The sequence below is a fragment of the Mytilus trossulus genome, chromosome 4 (assembly GCF_036588685.1).
Source record: "Mytilus trossulus isolate FHL-02 chromosome 4, PNRI_Mtr1.1.1.hap1, whole genome shotgun sequence".
Classification (NCBI taxonomy): domain Eukaryota; kingdom Metazoa; phylum Mollusca; class Bivalvia; order Mytilida; family Mytilidae; genus Mytilus; species Mytilus trossulus.
Genome location: NC_086376.1, coordinates 45538136 through 45559272, shown reverse-complemented (window position 1 = coordinate 45559272; position 21137 = coordinate 45538136). Strand labels below are relative to the sequence as shown.

General features: G+C 33.5%; 1 protein-coding gene across 1 annotated transcript; it reads left to right on the top strand.

The window, feature by feature from the left end:
• The first annotated feature begins 6105 nt into the window (after positions 1–6105).
• On the top strand, positions 6106–18277 carry LOC134716649 (uncharacterized). Its single transcript, XM_063579659.1, has 6 exons — positions 6106–6203; positions 7040–7517; positions 9006–9178; positions 11223–11339; positions 11850–11930; positions 18047–18277. Exons 3-6 carry the CDS (start codon positions 9146–9148, stop codon positions 18275–18277), a joined length of 462 nt encoding a protein of 153 aa, XP_063435729.1. The 5' UTR covers positions 6106–6203; positions 7040–7517; positions 9006–9145.
• Positions 18278–21137: the final 2860 nt, after the last annotated feature.

Sequence of the window (21137 nt, the reverse complement as noted above, 5' to 3'; positions counted from 1 at the left end):
CATGTAAATTTAGAGAAATAATATAATTTTTCTATATTATGTTAACAATGAAATTTTAAATAAATTCTCATGTTTTTATTATCTTACGGTAACAGTTGTTCATTAATATTTTCATCGGTCAGGATTCGACTTTGTCAAAAATTTCTCCAAACTTTACGGCCCTCGGGACTGATATTGGTTTCTCTTGGGGATACAGCATGCAGTGACTACAGAAGTAATGTACATCATTTATAACAAATGATCCAGTGGCGGATCCAGAACTCAGTCTTGTAAATGGGACGCTGACTGACCTAAGGGGACCGGCCATCAGGCCCGTTCGCTCCCAATACATTTTCGCACCCTTCACGTTCGCACCTCGCACGTTCGCACCCAAATCCGTTCGCACCCAATTTTAATCAAATTACAGTTGAATAATAGGAAATCGTGATTGCTGTTTTAAATTGCTTTGATGTTAATACTGCATGTATTTAGCTTATTTAAGATTTTAAATGAAAAACATACAAGTTTTTTTTAAAGCTTTACTCCATTGATCCAAAACAATGGAACAAAAATTATAGCAAAACACTTTCCAAAACATTATCAATTTATTCAACACAAAAAAAAAAACGTTGTCAGAATCTCACTTTATTTTGAAGAAATGAAATAAAGATATATATATATATAGTAATTACACTAACCGAAATATGATTAAGTTTTATTTTGCACAAACAGAAAAGTTGTCGTTATCTATTGTGAGACAATGAAACAAATATACTTAAAGGAATACATTTGCCAAAACTTGATTACAAAGTTATTATAAACTTAAAACCAATAAAAATTGGGTGCGAACGTATTGGGTGCGAAAGTGAATGGGAGCGAACGTGATAGGGGGAAACGTGAATGGGTGCGAACGTGATAGGGGAAAACGTGAATGGGCGCGAACGGACCATGATTCAGGGGGCCACTCCAGTCACGCTTCAGTGATTCCCTACATAATCAACCAAATTTTTACCACGAAAAGGGAGAGGGGGTCGGGCCCCGTGGATCCGCCTATGTGACATATTAATGAATAACACTCATACTACATCGTCACAACTCTAGTCAATATGAATATTGTAATATAGTTTGATGCTCCACCAGATATTTCAATGACTCTCGGAACAGTATATCGATTAATAGATATTTTCCTGGATAAACTTTTCAAATGAACACATTTTCGTATCACTTTTTGAGGGGCGGATCCAGCCGTTTTAATAGGGGGTCCCTACCCCGGACAAAGGGGGATCCAACTATAATCCCCCATTCAAAGTGGGTCTCATTACAGTCTTAGCGTGACGCGGGATTGCCGATTTTTGGTAAGCGTGACACGGGAAAGTAAAATAATTATTGTGTCGTGAAAACGTGAAATGATGTCTAGCGGGACCCAGAAAATGACAAAAAAAGAGAGAATTGCTTACGTATATAGTGTAAGCGGGATACGGGTATCTGACAAAACAGTAAGCGGGATCCGCGTTCGGAACCCACCAATGAGACCCCTTTCAAATGCATTGATCGTCCAAAAAAGGGGTGTTCCAACTCCCAGAACCCTACCCCTGGCCACTGCTTTTTTTTTATGCCTGAGACTACTATTTCTAAAGTAGTCTCAGGCTAGAATTCTTCGTGCAAGGAAAAGATAAAAATCCACTATCATATATTTATATATGAGAAATAACTTGTATTATATTTTTGTTAAACAACATTTGATAATTTTTTTTCTTCAATTATATTTTTTATTGAAAAGTAATCATTTTTTGAATTTTGGATCCGGCAATGTTCTTCAACTTTTTACTTGTTTGGCTTTATAAATATTTTGATTTGAGCGTCACTGATGAGTCTTATGTAGACGAAACGCGCGTCTGGTGTACTAAATTATAATCCTGGTACCTTTGATAACCTTTACAATATTTCGACAGTGTTCTAACTCGAATAATTACAGCGCCCCAGGCCCTTGTACGGTTATTGTTCTCCAGAGGTTAATGGAGTGGTCAGAGTGATCGTAATATAACGACTGGATTATTCGGGTAAACAGTGTCCCACAAGATAGGAGGTATGACCTTATCCTTTATTTTTTAGATAATGTTTTTTTTTTATATTATTCATTTTTTATATTTTTCAGGATGAGCGAGTCAGGTGAGTGGGTGTGTTCGTATGCTTTATTACATTGTACACGTACTTATTGTTTTGGGGAAGGTTAACTATCTGGTAGCCTAAGACCCGTCACGGCCAGGCCGGGAAACTGAATAGGCAAATACTCGCATTAAATCTGTGCCGATACAGTGTGTTAAATGTCTTCCTTTTTACACCATAACCCATGGTGGTGCTCCTACTAAAGGAGGAAGATACAGAACATACATACATTAACGCAGATAGCATTAATAATTTATTACATTGTACACGTACTTATTGTTTTTCAGGGTTCTTTATAACCACTTTAATCAATCGGACCATGACCCTTCGTTATCTATGAAAGTACGGATCATCGAGAAAAATTATCACCACACAAATAGTCCAGTACTTAGTACTCCTTTCCGAAAAGATAGAGAAAATTTCTGGATAAGGGAACTGGGTACTGCAATGCCATATGGGTGCAATGATAATGTCAAAGGAGTAGGAAATTTGTCAAGTCCAGCCTGCAGTGATGTTAATGTAATGAGTCTATTTAATACTACCTTACGAAACCAACGTAGTCATGGACAAAAACGTTACCATCGACCTAATGTAAAAAAGTCTTCCAAATCTAGATCGGCCTCTGGAAGCGTTGATGACCTTCTTTCTCATCTGCATCATCCGTTAGGGTTACATTACATTAGAACTATTCTTTTTTCACTGCCGGTTAATTTTCTAAAATGTTTGAGAGATTATGCACTTGACAAAGGAGGTACTAATACATTTTCTCCAATATACAGACTTGTCAGTATAATTTGTGATGTAGCTCTTTTCCGTCTCTTTAAACCAGTAAGATCGGAACCTTTACATGAGGAAAAGAGAAAATTCCTTCCTGTTCACTTTAACAATAGAGGAATTGATGCAATCAACATCAGCAACGTTCTACATAACAAGGAGGTAACATCTAAAATTCCTATTTATTTCAAAATCAGTCTGTTCCTATTGTATCCTACAGTTACACCAAAACCATTGCACCCAAAATATTTAACTATAAACAAGCATTGCATGACCTTGATTTAGAACAATACCTAAACAAACCTCTGACATGTGATTGTTCCAACTCGCCTTACAATTACAGCCCCTCTGGCCATGTTATTACTGGGGATCTAAACATAATTCAACATGATAATCTCCGAAAGGTGATTTCTCGTGGTCCTAAGTTTAGAGAACCCCAACACATCAATTGGAACCATAACTTCAAAATAATTATGGATTCCATTGAGAACTACGCCAGAGCATGGGCTAAGCGAGAAGAAGTTCAACTGGACACTTTGTCAGAATGGGTCAAAACAATCAGGTCTCTGATAAAACGTCGCATTCATAAGTTGAAAAACTGTGTGAATGATCGACCTAAGTCCATTTTCAGTGACAAAGAGGCTGTGAAATGTCTATCATCTCTTCAAGATAAGTATGTTGTTGTTCCTGCGGACAAAGCTTCAAATAATATTGTCTTTGTATGTAAATCGTATTACTACGAGTGTCTTATAAAAGAATTAGGAATAAATGAACACTCAGGTAATCCCACATACAAAAACATATCATTTGACAAGGATGAGATTTTGGCGAATCATAAGTCCTTCATGGCTTCTATGAACATTGCATTGAACGACAAATCGGAAGACTTACCTTGTTTGTATTGGATACCTAAACTTCACAAAATACCGTACAAACAACGGTACATTGCCGGCTCATCTGCTTGTTCTACTAAAGAATTGTCCATTAGACTGACTAAAATTCTGTCCGCAGTTAAAGAGGGTCTTCAGATATACTGTGAAACTGTTTACTCTCGTAGTGGTATTAACCATATGTGGATTCTGAAAAACTCTAAAGAACTTCTTGATAATTTTAAATCTCGGTCTTTTTCTGAAATTAGTTCTATTAAAACTTTTGATTTTTCAACCTTGTATACGGCCATTCCCCATGTGAAATTGAAAAACCGTCTAAAAGAAATAATCCACAATGCTTTTCATCATAAAAATGGTAGCATACGCTATAAATTTATCACTTTGGGATACCATAAGGCATATTTTGTTAATAAGGAACAAAAGGGTAAAACATACTTCACAGAGGAACAAGTGATCAGTATGCTGGAGTTTCTTATTGACAACATATTTGTTGAATTTGGAGGTAGACTTTTTCAACAAATTGTCGGCATTCCTATGGGAACGAACTGTGCGCCTCTCCTTGCTGACCTCTTCTTATTTTCATATGAATCGGAGTTCCTTCAGACACTTGTCAAAAACAAGAAGATCAAAGAAGCCAGGTTATTTAATTTCACTTTCAGATATATTGATGATGTTCTTTCCATTAACAATCCGAACTTTTCTGATTGGATTCCATTAATATACCCACCAGAACTAGAAATTAAAGAGACCACAGACACGGCTTCCTCCGCCTCATTTTTAGACTTATACCTCGAATTTGACATACACAGTCATCTCAGTACCAGAATCTATGACAAACGAGACGATTTTAATTTTGAAATTATCAATTTCCCCCACCTTAGTAGTAATATACCAACTTCACCTGCATATGGAATATACATTTCCCAACTTATTAGGTATTCAAGAGCTTGCAGCTCCTATTCAGACTTTGTAAAACGTCACCAGTGTCTGAGCAGAAAGTTGATGAACCAGGGGTATGTCAAAGAACGTCTCGTCCTTTTTCTAAAAAAGTTCATCGGAAGATACCCAGAACTTGTTGATAAATATTCCGTATCAACTTCACAAATAATACAAGATGGTCTTGAAAGATAGATTTTGCGTACTGACGTTTGTTATCATCTTAATTACGTATTATAGAATTCATTTATAAGTCTTTTTTAGATAATCATTTGAAGTGACTCAGTGGTTATGTAAAACCACATACTTTGAACGGCAAAATTATTTCAATGATTGATATTACTTTTACTTAAGGATCTTGAATACTATGAATGACAAAACTATTTTATTCAATAATACTACTTTTTCTGTTTAGTCTGTTTTTCATGATATACATTTGACGTGAAACTGTACTTATGTATCCCGTCATACTTTGAACCACACCATTATTTTATTTATTATTATTACTTTTACTGTTAAGTCTGGTTTTTGGTATATCTACTTTACGTGAGTCTGTATTTATGTATGCCGACATACGACAAAATTATTTTTTATGTCCACCTGTGCGAATTTCAAACGCGCTATTTTACACCAGTAATGAAAACCTTCTTTCATTTATGGGTAGACTTTACATAGATAAATTCAGCCGTATTTGACGTGAAACTGTTCTTATGTATCCCGTCATACTTTGAACCACACCATTATTTTATTTATTATTATTACTTTTACTGTTAAGTCTGTTTTTGTTATATCAACTTTACGTAAGTCTTCATTTATGTATGCCGTCATACGACAAAATTATTTTTATGTCTACCTGTGCGAATTTCATACGCGCATTTTTAAACCAGTAATGAAACCTTCTATCATTATGGGTAGACTTTACATAGATAAATTCAGCCGTATAAGAAAAGCAAATGAGAATGTTAAATTAATGTATGCCTTTTTGTGCTTCTTTGTTACATTTGTTGTTTATGTAGAGATATTAAGATGATAACACAATATTGACTGTTGTACCCCTATTTTTGACATTTTTACTCTTTGAGTATGTTTGTTTTGTTCATGGATCGTTGACAATTTAATGGAATTTGATGCGACTGTCATATAAGTGAGAGGTTTAGCTAGCTATAAAACCAGGTTCAATCCACCATTTTCTACATTAGAAAATGCCTGTACCAAGTCAGGAATATGACAGTTGTTACCCATTCGTTTGATGTGTTTGGACTTTTGATTTTGCCTTTTGATTTTTGATTTTCCTTTTTGAATTTTCCTCGGAGTTCGGTATTTTTGTGTTTTTACTTTTTAATTAGTTATACTGGTTTCTCTCCCCGAACCAATATGACCCATTAAAAAAATGAACCATGCGGACGATTTTCCGTCAAATAATGAGATGGTCAATCAGTTACCAGCCGTCATTCCAAAGTAAGCTATACATTTTAATCCAAATTTTAGTTTAGATATCAGCAGCTATGTTTAAATAAATGCAATAGCATATTATTCGAAGTTTTATGACCTTCAATGAGGGTCACTGAAGCTATGGGGCCAAGTTCATTATAGATAGAGATAATTGTAAGAAGCAAGAATGTTCAGTAACGTAAGATCTACAAACACATCCCCATCACCAAAACACAATTTTGTCATAAATCAATCAGTCTCCTTTGTTTAATATTCACATAGACCAAGGTGAGCGACACAGCTCTTTGGAGCCTCTAGTTTAATGTATTTAACTCAGTTATCTTTAGTAATTTATCCCATTGAGTGTAAGCCATCATAGTTTTACAAATAGTTATACCCCCGCTTTAAAAAAGGGGGGTATACTGTTTTACCTCTGTCTGTCCTTCCGTCAGTCTGTCAGTGAATATTTTTCGTCGCATTTTCCTCAGGAACTACAATACAAGGATTTCTGGAAATTGGTTTCAGGTTTTGTCTAAGTCAGCTATACTGTGTGATGCGTGTTCAGATTGATCACTTGACAACTTCCTGTTTACCGAACACTTGTATGATTTTACACATGATAGCCAAGTTGAAAATTTTTGTCACATTTTTTTCAGGAACTACAATACAAGGATTTCTGAAATTTGGTTTCAGGATTTATATAAGTCAGCTATACAGTGTGATGCCTTTTCAGATTCATCAATTGACAACTTCCTGTTTTCCAACACTTGCATATTTTTACACTATTTATATTATCCACTTGTGGCAGGGGTATCATCAGTGAGCAGTAGCTCGCAGTTTCACTTGTTTTATTTGTATTTCAGTTATCAAACAGAAAAGGTTTATGCATCTGAAAACAGCAAAGTTTGTTCACCTGTGAATCACCAACTAGCAACAGTTCAGTCACCTGTAAATATTCATACACCAGCAGATCACCAGCCAACCATGTTTCTATCACCTAAAATTCACCAAACTTCAAAAGTTCATGCTCCTGTTAATCATCACCAAACATCCAAGGTTTATACACATGTAAAACACCATACAGCAAATGTTCATGTTCTTGCACACCACCAAAACAACAAAGTTCATTCTCCTGGTAACTTGAACCATGATTGCAAGGTTTCTGCATTTTCAAATCACCAAACTGTCAAAGATAACACCTCCTTAACTGATGAAGCTGAGAATGTTCCTTTAAATCCCACAAAGTACCAGAATAGCAAGATGGACATTGGGTCACAGTTCATGAGGATGTTGCATCATTTTTAGAAAGCATATATCGCTATCATGTTTATGGAAGATAGGGTAGGTTTTTCTTTAATTACTGGTAGTTTGAAAGTCTTTAAGATGAAGTTTGTCAAACGATTAGGCTTCAGCAATAGATCAATTTCAACTTGGTATGTAAAGCTCCAATTTGTCCTCAGTTTATAAAAGTTGTGAATAGAATTGGCTGAAACAATCAAAGATCTGGCATTAAAACTGTATAGTTCTTGCATTGCAGTATAGTGCAATATATAATATAATTTATATCATATATAGTGTAAGCAGCTGTTTCAAGAGTACAGGATAATAATCACCATGAGTGGAAATTATATGTACTATTTATGTCTTATTGAATAAAAAGGTTTGTAAATTTTCTAAGGATTTGTAAAAGCATACTCAAGTTATCAGGTAACACATTGAAAAATTGCCAAGGTTTTTATTTCAATAATGCTAGGATGACCACCATTTTTAATTATTTTCAGATTTCCAGCTCCAACTTTAGAAAATGCTAAATAATTTGATATAAATCACTTGTCTGCTTGAGTTGGAGCCCTAAATCTGGAAAGAAATCTTAGTTTTGGAAGAATAGGATATAACATTTACTAGTTAACTAAAATTGCCTTAATAATATTTTTTTTTATTGCAAAAAATTATTATAAGACATGAAAACAAGAATGTGTCCTAAGTACACGGATGCCCCACTCGCACTATCATTTTCCATGTTCAATGGACCGTGAAATTGGGTAGAAAATCTAATTTGGCATTAAAATTAGAAAGATCCTACCATATGGAATATGTGTACTAAGTTTCAAATTGTTAGGTCTTCAACTTCATCAAAAACTACCTTGACCAGAAACTTTAACCTGAAACATGCACTTTCATTTTCTATGTTCAGTGGACCGTGAAATTGGGGTCAAAAGTCTAATTTGGCTTTAAAATTAGAAAGATCATATCATAAGCAACAAGTGTACTAAGTTTCAAGTTGATTGGACTTCAGCTTCATTAAAAACTACCTCGACCAAAAACTTTAACCTGGATTGGGACGAAAGAACGGACGAATGAACGGAGGCACAGACCAGAAAACATAATGCCCCACAACTATCGTAGGTGGGGCATAACAACAGAATTTACTTTTTAGTTTATCTTCTGATGACATGACTTCTTTAGTTTTGTAGGTTTATCTAATTTTAAAAATTACTTCTGTAATCTAAGTAGACCTTGGATTTTTAAAAAACAAGTTACTTATAAGTTATTATTTTGATAAATATTTTTATTATAGATTACTTACTGGTAATAGAAAAAACACTATGGAGCATACCTTGTTTTATGCTGTTAACTAACTGTCTGTTGGCGTCTGGCAATGACTAGTCTGAAACTAATTGATGCAAAGCCAAAGAGCTGTGTTATTTTTGAAATTTAAGCAACAACAACAAAAAAAAGCACCACATTGAATTAATGATATGAAAATTAATGTTGAAATGTATTTTGACATTTTATGACGAATACTATCTATCATGTCTATATTTTCAGTCCACCATGAGGAATTTTTTGTGTAACAATTCTGTGATTGATGTGTATATGGATTTACTATTCAAGTCAGGAGAATATGAGAAAGTTGTGAGAACTTATGAAGAAATAGATTATTTTAATGAACAAAACTTACAAATCATATGACACTGGTCATGGCAGCTTTATATAATTTAGTAAGTATTTTATTGTTTTTCACATTTAAGATCAAAAGCACAGCCTATGAATCTTTTAACTTGCATTCATATAATTAATAACTTAATTGTCAGGGCTTGTCACTTTGGGTCCGTCGATTATTTTAATGAACAAAAACTTACAAATCATATGACACTGGTCATGGCAGCTTTATATAATTTAGTAAGTATTTTATTGTTTTTCACATTTGAGATCAAAAGCACAGCCTATGAATCTTTTAACTTGCATTCATATAATTAATAACTTAATTGTCAGGGGCTTGTCACTTTGGGTCCGTTGTCCGTTAACTTTTACAAAAAATTTCTCCTCTGAAACTACTAGGCCAAATTTTACCAAACTAATAGCCACAATCATCATTGGAGTATCGAGTTTAAAAAATGTGTCCAGCGACCCGCCCTACCATCCAAGATGGTTGCCATGGCTAAAAAAAGAACAGTGGGGTAAAATGTAGATTTTGAATAATAACTCTAAAACCAAAGCATTTAGAGCAAATCTGACTTGGGTAAAATTGTTCATCAGGTCAAGATCTATCTCCCCTGGAATTTTCAGATGAATTGGACAACCGGTTGTTTGGTTGCTGCCCATGAATTGGTAATTTTAAGGAAATTATGCCGTTTTTTATTATTATCCTAAATACTATTATAGATAGAGATAAACTGTAAACAGCATTAATGTTCAGCAAAGTAAGATCTACAAATAAGTCACATGATCAAAATGGTCAGTTGATCCCTTTAGGAGTTATTGCCCTTTATAGTCCTTTTTTACCAATTTTCGTAAATTTTGTAGTCTAACAAAAATCTTCTCCTCTGAAACTAAAGGGCCAAATTTTACCAAACTAGCCACAATCAACATTGGAGTATCTTGTTAAAAAAAATGTGTCTGGTGACCCTGCCAACCAACCAAGATGGCCACCATGGCTTAAATAGAACATAGGGGTAAAATGTAGATTTTGACTTATAACTCTGAAACCAAAGCATTTAGAGCAAATCTGACAAGAGGTTTAATTGTTAATCTAGTCAAGATCTATCTGCTCTGAAAATTTCAGATGAATTAGACAATGGGTTGTTGGGTTGCTGCCCCGCAATTGGTAATTTTTAAAGAAATGTTGCTGTTTTTGGTTATTATCTTGAATATTAGTATAGAAAGAGATAAACTGTAAACAGCAATAATGTTCAGCAGAGTAAGATCTACAAATAAGTCAACATGACCAAAATGGTCAGTTAACCCCTCAAGGAATTATTGTCCTTTTTAATATAGTAATTTTTAACAATTTTCATTAATTTTGTAAATTTTTGTAAATTTTTACAAGATATTTTCCTCTTTATAACTAAAGGGCCAAGTTTATTATAGATAGAGGAATTTGTAAGTAGCAAGAATATTTAGTAAAGTAAGATCTTCAAACACATCACCATCATCAAAACACAATTTTGTCATGAATCCATCAGTGTCCTTTGTTTAATACATGTATGCACATAGACCAAGGTGAGCGACACAGGCTCTTAAGAGCCTCTAGTTTTTCAGGCAGTATGGTATGACTGCCAATGAGACAATTCTCCACAAGAGACCAGATGACACAAAAGTTAACAACTAAAGGTCACCATACAGCCTTCAACAATGTGCAAAGCCTATACTGCATAGTAAGCTATAAAAAGTCTCAAAATGGCAAATTGAAAACAATTCAAATGAGAAAACTAATGGCCTAATTTATGTAAAAAAAATGAGTGTAAAACAAATATGTAATACATCAACAAACAGCAACCACTGAATTACAGTCTCCTGACGATGTATGCATGTTGATTCATGCTTATGAAATGATGTCCTTGTACCAATTTTGCACAATTTGTGTTCCCACTTTGTAGATATTCTAGCAAGTACTTGAGTATCCATGTTGGTAAAACAAAAAAGTATTTGATTAGTAATTTCTCACCAATTTAACATCCCTAAAAGATTGACCATTCAAGAGAAAAATATCTGTTTTTTGACGTATTTACTTTGACATTATTGATATATTTAATATATTTTTAGAATACACAGGAAGCTTTGGAGAAAGCTGTTGAAATCATACGTGACAAATATTTACAAGATATAACTGTGACACCACCAAAGGCACGAGCATTTGCTGCAGCTTTAGCTCTAAGACAGGTATAATTATACAGATCTATTCAGCAATATGCTGTACGTGTAGCACATACTGTTTTTTCATTGATTTTCGTGGGTATCAATTTTCATGGATTGCTAAAAACTTGCCTATTAGTTGATATTTGATTTCATGGTTTGGTCAATCCCTGGATAGAAAAGCCTTATGGAAATGTGTTATTCGTTGAGCATTTAAATTTGAAGTTCACCTGTACCTACGAAACCCACTAAAATTGGTATCCAACGAATAATAATGAATCCACAGTATTAAAAAATGTTTAACTTGTTACCAAACAACAATAATGTCTACCTCAAGCGCTATGCACATTTCTTAATCGTTAGTCTGTGGTTTTTTTCTATATTTAAAAAAAAGAATCATGTTTGAATTAAGCCTATATATTTCAGTCATCATGTCATTGAGGCTCAACGAAAAATCTGATTGAAGAAATAAAAGAATGTACAATATAGAATCATTTTAGACTAATACTATATGAACTGTTGTGACATTTGTTTCAGGATGATCCTAATCTGGCATTGAATATTCTACAACTTGGTTCTGAAAGTCATTCCATAAATAATATAAACTCAGCAATAAGAGTAAGATAAAGTAACAATTCTTGTTGTCCCATTTAATGTATAAGTTTCATATTATACATCTATGAAAGCTGTTATAGATTCACATAGTAGATATCGGTAATAGATTTCCTTATGTAAGGAATAAACTATAAAAGTGACAACTGCATTTGTTAACTAGAATAATCCAAGTTTGCAATAGGCTTCTTGAGTACCAAGACCGCACACAAAAGACTAACAGATCTATTATTGTAAAGATTTGACCATTAAAACAGAATACAAAATAAATAACACAATTACTTTAAAACTTTTTGAAAAGCTAGAGAAATCCCTTTCTCAACAATCTGTATCTACTTGGAAATTTGTGTAATCAACTTCTACAGTTTTCAACCCAGACTTCTTAAACCTCATAAGATGATTGTACATATTATGAAGTCATGTACTTTTTATTATGGAATTGTTTGAGAAATGTTTTCCCAATTTTTTAGATTTGGGAACCATGTCGGTTTCCCGCAAAATTTAGTTATAACTTTGACCTAATTTTGTGCATTATACTTTCTGAAACTATGATAGATGTAGAGAAACTGTCAAAGCAAAAGTGATTTGCAAAATGATAACAACAATAGGTATATAGCAGTCATCATTATTTACTGATTATTAGAGATGTTGTTCCTGAAAGATTTTTTTACCCATTTTTATGGTGTTTTTTTTGGAGATGGATAAATAAGTAGAGAGAAACTGTACATCACAAAAAGCATCAACAAGGTCCAGAATAAGCTAAAATAATGAAATGACCAAAGTAGTCTGATGCCTGCTTATAATTATGAGTTATTGTGCTTGAATGTTGATTTCTTCACATTTTTATCCCCCCCCCCACACCCACAGCAGTGGAGGGGGCATTAATTATTACCCTTGTCCGTCTGTATGTATTTCCCAAAATGGTTTTAGTTCTCTAATGTCAGTTTGTCTCAACCAAATGTTTGTATTTGGGTGGCTTTACTTTTACCTTTTTTGAGTGATGTCCTTTTATAGTGTTATACGCTAGTGAGGGGGATCATCTATCTGTGTCCCATGGACACATTCTCTTTTTATAAGCTCACCTGACCTGAAAGAATTATTGTATCACGTTTAAATGAAGTAACAACCATTGTCCGAATCAAGACATTGAAAGATCCATTTGACTACTGATATGATCTAGAAAATGATATATTGAATAACGTCAAAACTGAGAATACCTTAATAGCGGTCACAGAACTACAACTGCATGCAGGATTGTACCCATTTAATCATGTTAATCTTTAATAACCTAAACTGTACAACTTTTGATCTTTTAATTCTCATAAAAACTAGTTTTGATGATGAAAGTCATCTTTCCGGAATGATATGCTAGTATGATAAAGTGTTCATTTTATATCCTCATAGTCCTCGCACATATGGGAAATAATCATTTCATTCTGGGCTTTATTTTGATAAGAATTCTTTGACAATTCAAGATACGTTTATAGCATTTGTTTATGTTACTGTTTTCTTTAGGTGACATGTTTATGGCCTAATTAACACCTTTGATGGTCTTTAATCTGGTGATCACTTTATCATGGGTTAATTAGTGTTATCACTACGATTTACACACACGGGTCAATGTTTACTTTGCAATTTCCTTCAATCCAGACTATTTGTTACCTTCGTTTCTAAAAGCTTTTTTTTTTTTTTTTTTTTAAAGATTTCTAAAATCCACGAATTAAAAAACCCACGCACATGTAAATATTGTTCAAACCACAAAAATTGATACCCACGAATTAAAGTACTTTCACAGTATATACATGTATATTCACACATACAATATATGAGTAGATTAAGGACACTTATGACAAGATAAGAGGAGCATTAGGTCCTCTTGCGCTTAAAATCCCTAATGGAGCTTTTGAAAAGTTGGCAGGTATGCAGAATGACTTCATATTTGTTCAGCATATTGACAAGGGGTGTCAACACCTTCAAATTCTTGTTTGATGATACTCTGAACTATGAGTATGCTTAGCATGACAACTTGAGCAATTTTTTGTATTGATAGTTCATGGATGTGAACTTTTAAAACCTCTAAAGTAGGAGGAGACCTCCCCTTATTGTAAGTATTTAGTTGAGAGGTTTACCCCATCATCTTCAGTGTCACATCAAGGCCTTATAGTGACCTATAATTGTTAATTTCTATGTCATTTGGTCTCTTGTGAAGAGTTGTCTCTTTGGCAATCATACCATATTTCTTTATATTCAATATATTGTATAGTCACTGTAGAGACACATTTCATTATTGGAGCCAGTTGTCATTAGAAATAATTGAATGTTTTGTTATTGAAACTTTTTAAAAAGTATTTCTGAAAAATTATTTACAATTACAAAAGGTTATATGTTCATTGAAGAAAAATCAAAAAAAAAATCACTTCTAAATATATCAGGATTCTAAAGCCTTAGCTGATGCTGTGATATTTTTTTAATATATTTTAAATTTATTTATTATTAGCATATAAATATATAAAAAAAGAAGATGTGGTATGATTGCCAATGAGACAACTATCCACAAAAGACCAAAATGACACAGACATTAACAACTATAGGTCACTGTACGGCCTTCAACAATGAGCAAAGCCCATACCGCATAGTCAACTATAAAAGGCCCCGATAAGACAATGTAAAACAATTCAAACAAGAAAACTAAATCTGAGAGTACTCGCAGTTATCTGACAGCTAGTTCAAAGTCACTAACAACTAATAAAAAAATCATGCATCTAAGACTAAACACATTTATTCAAGATTTTTTTTAATAAGGTACTGGCTATCGTTTCACAAAGAATTGTACGACTTACGTTTATGATTAAACTTACGTTAAGCGTAAAATTTTACCAACGAGTGTTTCACAAAGGTGATCGCAAACGTAACGTAAACTTACGATTATAATGAAAAAGGGGTGCTCTCTTTGACAGCCACGTTCATGTCTATAAAAAGAATCGTTCTTTCAGAACCAGGAAGAAAACTAATACATAGTATTTTGAAATAGTTATCATTTTTTTTGTTAGTATAGTAATGAGGTTTAGTGAGGTAGGCAACCATGGTAAGTTTCAATCTAGTTTTAAGAATTTTTTGGTCTTTGATTTTATCATGATTATATTAAAATTATTTTATTATAATTGGAGTTTATTATGAACTTGTCATCTCACTCTATTGGGTAGTTAATTATCTTTGCACACGGTCTATGAGGTCACAGTGCACATTCCATTCTAATCTATATTGCTACGTCATTACTTCTCACGATTTTGGTGTATGATATCTGATGCAAGGAATACATGAACTTCTATTGTTTTGGTCAGCTTTTTGCCACCACCTCCCCACCACTCTCCTTGATGATAATGTTATATACTTTTTGTTTATTATTAGAATTTTACAATTGCTTGTCATTATTTTATTTGATTAAGAATTTTTTATTTGCTTTGTATTGTAATAACAAATAATATTAACAATTGAATCAATTTTTGATACCATACTGATGTATGGTCTAAATACCTTATTTTTAACACCATACTGACTTGGTCTTTGTACCTCATTTTGACTCCATACTGACGTATGGTTTAATTTACATTGTACCTTGATACTTATTACATATTCCTGATACCATACTGACGTATGGCCTGGTTACCTTTCTATGGCACCATACTGACGTATGGTTTAAACGCATCATTTGACACCATACTAACATATGGTTTTAAATTCTTTTTTTGACACCATAATGACTTATGGTTTAAATTACCTTTTGACACCATACCGACGTATGGTTTAAGCACCTCTTTTTGACCCCATACTGACGTATGGTTTAAACATCCTATTTTTGATACCATACTGACGTATTGTTTAAGCACCTCTTTTTGACACCATACTGACGTATGGTAACCATGGCTCACACTACTTCAGAATTATAGGGAAAGTGACTTCTCTTTTTGAAACTGATAGGGAGAAATTTACAAAAATAAACGATGTTTGACAAGTTATTTGGAAAGGAACATGACGTTTTTAATGCAATAAATGGATTAAACACTTACTGGAGGCAACTCGTATCACGTTTAAATGAAGTAACAAACTTATTTTACAGCCGAAATTTAGGTTAATGTACGTTTTCGAGGAAAAAGCACCGGAACTAGCGGAAATGTACGAAGTGATAACAAGTTGTATTTTTATCAAATAACCTGCTACACACTTCAAAGACAATGCTTCAACCTCTTTTCTTAAGATAATGAATCGTTTTTGTCTTAATTTCTTTCATTATCGATAAAAAATTGATGTTTCATCAACTTGGTAAAAATGGAAAAATGTCCAATGACGGAAGCGACTGAAAGCGAGTATCGTCAAGAACAGGGCGACTTCTTTTCGCTTTTGGGGGTCGGGGAAAGCGAAGTGACGGTCGGGAAAGTGACTTCTTCGCCCACTTCGCCTGGTAGCGTGAGCCCATTGGTTTAAGCACCTCTTTTTGACACCATACTGACGTATGGTCTAAACATCCTATTTTTGATACCATACTGACGTATGGTTTAAACATCTTGTTATTTTATACCATTTTGTTTAATTATACTTCTATACAATGTATTGTTGGAACAATATACTTATGAACCTTTTATATTTGTTGCTAAAATCTTAATTTTTCATCTATTTTATGAATGGCTATTTCGATACATAATATTTAGTCAATCTATGAAAAATTGTCTCAATTACAAGTTTCAAGATTTAGTTAGAGTTATCTCCCTTTGCATATGAAGATGGAACATTTTACATTATTGGTTTTTAATTGCAGTTGTATAAGTCCCCAGTTGCCATATTGTAAATAAATGCATATACTTTTAGATTCTTGAATAAATAAAAGTTTAGTACTTAGTCTTTATATATATTAATATACTTCTGATCACACTTACAGTTTATTACAAACTTCAGACATTTGTCCTTTAGAAATTGAGATTTGGGTTTATGCTTATGAGACAGCAACTCAAGGCATTATTATAATTTCTGTGTTAAAGAGTGCATGGGTGAACAAAAGAGACATTAATTTGAATTAGATATAACCACTTATAATAAATCAAGAACAAGTGAAGTCATAAATGCAAAAATTGACGGGTGGAGTTCTTTTTTTATGCACGGTTTGTTTTTGCTATTGTTGAAGAATGAAGAAGTTATACAAAAAAAAACCAGTTAAATTTATTGGGACTTCTTTTACTAGAAATTATAAGTACAAATGTATCTTTGAATGTTATTTATGAACAGGTATAAAATGTATTAAACATTGCAATTGTGATAGTTTCTAATGTGTGTCTAGACTTTTTTGTCAAGGAGGAACCCACTGGCAAGACTGACAACAATCAATTATGGAAATGTGAAAAGAATATGCTTATTTTTTTTCTTTATATTTTATAACGCTATGCGGTGTATTTGTTACTGTATCATCCAACAAATGATATAATACTCATCAGGAGATTAAAAAAGCATATGATATAAAAAATAAAAAAAAAGAGGTGGTATGATTGCCAATGAGACAACTCTCATAAAGAGACCAAAATAACACAGAAATTAACAAAAATGCACCTTGGCATGCACAACGTACAGACCCCCTCGCTATATAAACAGATACAGTACTGTGCCAGTCAATCACTTGTTTTATAGTCAAATATTTGGACTTTAATTGGAAGTGTGATGCTGCTTTTAGTTAAAGGAAAATAAATGAAATGTACTTAGAAATACGATTTTGTCAGGAATTTAAAGTTTCAGTTGCTTATGATTGGAACAAAATAACATTTATACAGTATTCTAACCATCCAATGCGACTTTTTTTTCTTTAATATAATGTAATGTTGTTGATTTTAACAAATTGTCAACAGGTTTAATCACTATGATTTGACTTACGACTGCCTGGTAACATTCGTAAGTTTACGATCAAACTTGTGATAAAATTCGACTAACGATTGTTTATGAAACGGTCAAAAACTTACGATTTGACGAAAGACCAACGTATGATCTAAGATTGTCGTACGATTCTTTGTGAAACGATGGCCTGGAATATGTTTTAGTTCTGCTATATATATAAATATATGTTTTTTGTTTTTTTATTTCAGTTAAATGCATTGAATGATATGGTGAAAAGAAATAGTGATCCAGAAATTCTAGAGAAATTTACAGAAATTAAACATAATTTACGACAAGCTGGACTAATAAATTGTGTGACATTATTTCAAAAACTTTCACATACTTTATATAGTAATCCTCCTAATAAATGCAAATGTGTATTAAATGAATATTTTACATCTGATAGATGTATCCCGGTGCATAAAATAAAAGTGCTATAAATCATCATGATTTTGATTTTTCTCGAGCCTGCTACTTTTGTTGCAGACAGATCGACATAGGGATAGTGATCTGGTGGCCGTAACACCACAGTTAGCTTACTTCTTAAAGCTTTATATTTTAGAGGGTGGAAGACCTGGATGCTTCATATTTTGTATATAGATGCCTCATGTTACAAAGTTTCTGTCAGTCACATGTCCAATGTCCTTGACCTCATTTACATGGTTCAGTGACTACTTGAAAAAAAAGTTGAAGATTTTTTGTAATGTCAAGTTATATCTTATTATAAGAAATAGGATAACTATAATTGGTATGTATGTACCTTGTAAGGTCCTGATGCCCGTCATACAGTTTTCACTTGATCTCGACCTCATTTCATGGTTCAGTGACTACTTTAAAAAAAAAGTAAACTTTTTTTGTAATGTTAAATTCTCTCTTATTATAAGTAATAGGATAACTATATTTGGTATGTGCATACCTGCAAGGTTCTCATGTCTGTCAGACAGTTTTCACTTAACCTCAACCTCATTTCATGGATCAGTGAACAAGGTTAAGTTTTGGTGGTAAAGTCCATATCTCAGATACTATAAGCAATAGGTTTATTATATTCAGTGTTTGGAAGGTCTGTATGGTGTTCATGTCTAACTGTCAGGTGTCATCTGGCCATGACCTCATTTTCATGGTTCAGTGGTTATGGTTGAGTTTTTTGTGCTTTGGTTAATTTTTCTTCTACTGTATGCAATAGGTCTTCTATATTTGGTGTATGGAATGATTGTGTGGTGTACATGCATATATGTCTAGCTGGCAGGTGTCATCTGACCTTGACCTCATTTTCATGGTTCAGTGGTCAAAGTTAGGTTTTTGAGATTTGGTCTACTTTTTTACGAGCCTGCAACTTTAGTTACAGAAAGCTCAACATAGGGATAGTGATCCGGCGGTGGCATTAGCTAACTTCTTAAAAGCTTTATATTTTAGAGGGTGGAAGACCTGGAAGCTTCATACTTTGTATATGGATGCTTCATGTTACGAATTTTCCATCAGTCACATGTCCAATGTCCTTGACCTCATTTACATGGTTCAGTGACTACTTGAAAAAAAAAGTTAAGATTTTTTGTAATGTTAAATTATATCTTATTATAAGTAATAGGATAACTATATTTGGTATGTGCATACCTGCAAGGTCCTCATGTCTGTCAGTCAGTTTTCACTTAACCTCAACCTCATTTCATGGATCAGTGAACAAGGTTAAGTTTTGGTGGTCAAGTCCATATCTCAGATACTATAAGCAATAGTTCTATCATATTCAGCAGTGTTTGGAAGGTCTGTATGGTGTTCATTGTCCAACCGTCAGGTGTCATCTGACCATGACCTCATTTTCATGGTTCAGTGGTTATGGCTGAATTTTTTGTGTTTTGGTTTATTTTTCTTATACTGTATGCAATAGGTCTTCTATATTTGATGTATGGAATGATTGTAAGGTGTACATGTCTAGCTGGCAGGTTTCATCTGACCTTGACCTCATTTTCATGGTTCAGTGGTTATGGTTAAGTTTTCTGTGTTTTGGTTTATTTTTCTTATACTGTATGCAATAGGTCTTCTATATTTGGTGTATGGAATGATTGTAAGGTGTACATGTCTAGCTGGCAGGTGTCATCTGACCTTGACCTCATTTTCATGGTTCAGTGGTCAAAGTTAGGTTTTTGAGATTTGGTCTATTTTTTTACGAGCCTGCAACAATAGTTAGAGAAAGCTCGACATAGGGATAGTGATCCGGCGGTGGCGTTAGCTAACTTCTTAAAAGCTTTATATTTTAGAGGGTGGAAGACCTGGAAGCTTCATACTTTGTATATGGATGCTTCATGTTACAAATTTTCCATCAGTCACATGTCCAATGTCCTTGACCTCATTTTCATGGTTCAGTGACTACTTTAAAAAAAAAAAAGTTAAGATTTTTTGTAATGTTAAATTATATCTTATTATAAGTCATAGGATAACTATATTTGGTATGTGCATACCTGCAAGGTCCTCATGTCTGTCAGACAGTTTTCACTTAACCTCAACCTCATTTCATGGATCAGTGAACAAGGTTAAGTTTTGGTGGTCAAGTCCATATCTCAGATACTATAAGCAATAGTTCTATCATATTCAGCAGTGTTTGGAAGGTCTGTATTGTGTTCATTGTCCAACCGTCAGGTGTCATCTGACCATGACCTCATTTTCATGGTTCAGTGGTTATGGTTGAGTTTTTTGTGTATTGGTTTATTTTTCTTATACTGTATGCAATAGGTCTTCTATATTTGGTGTATGGAATGATTGTAAGGTGTACATGCATATATGTCTAGCTGGCAGGTGTCATTTGACCTTGGCCTTATTTTCATGGTTCTTTGGTTATGGTTAAGTTTTTGAGTTTTGGTCTTTTTTAATAATACTATATGCAATAGGTCAACTATATTTAGTGCATGGAAATGTTTAATGATCTATGTCAGTCGCACCGGTTTTATTTGACCGTGACCTCATTTTCATGGTTCATTGCTCAGTCTTTATGGTTAAGATTTTGTGTTTTGGTCTGTTTTTCATAAACTAAAAGCAATAGGTCAACTATATTTGTTGTATGGAAGAATTGTTAGCTGTACATACCTGCCTGGCATGGTTCATCTGACCTTGACCTCATTTTCATGGCCAGTTTATTTGACCGTTGTTATAATGCTTTGTATTTAGGACTATCAACATAATATTTTAGTCTGTTTTTCATCAACTAAAAGCAATAGGTCAACTTTGTTTGTTGTATGGAAATAAACTCATCATAGATACGAAGAATTAGTAGCTGCACATGTGTGCCTGGCATGGTTTATCTGACTACAA

Bases quoted from the DNA above. Each gene is read 5' to 3' on its own strand.
- LOC134716649 (XM_063579659.1), top strand. From the start codon at position 9,146: ATGACACTGGTCATGGCAGCTTTATATAATTTA. The intron at 9,179-11,222 runs GTAAGTATTTTA...ATATATTTTTAG, and splicing joins TGGCAGCTTTATATAATTTA to AATACACAGGAAGCTTTGGA. The intron at 11,340-11,849 runs GTATAATTATAC...CATTTGTTTCAG, and splicing joins CAGCTTTAGCTCTAAGACAG to GATGATCCTAATCTGGCATT.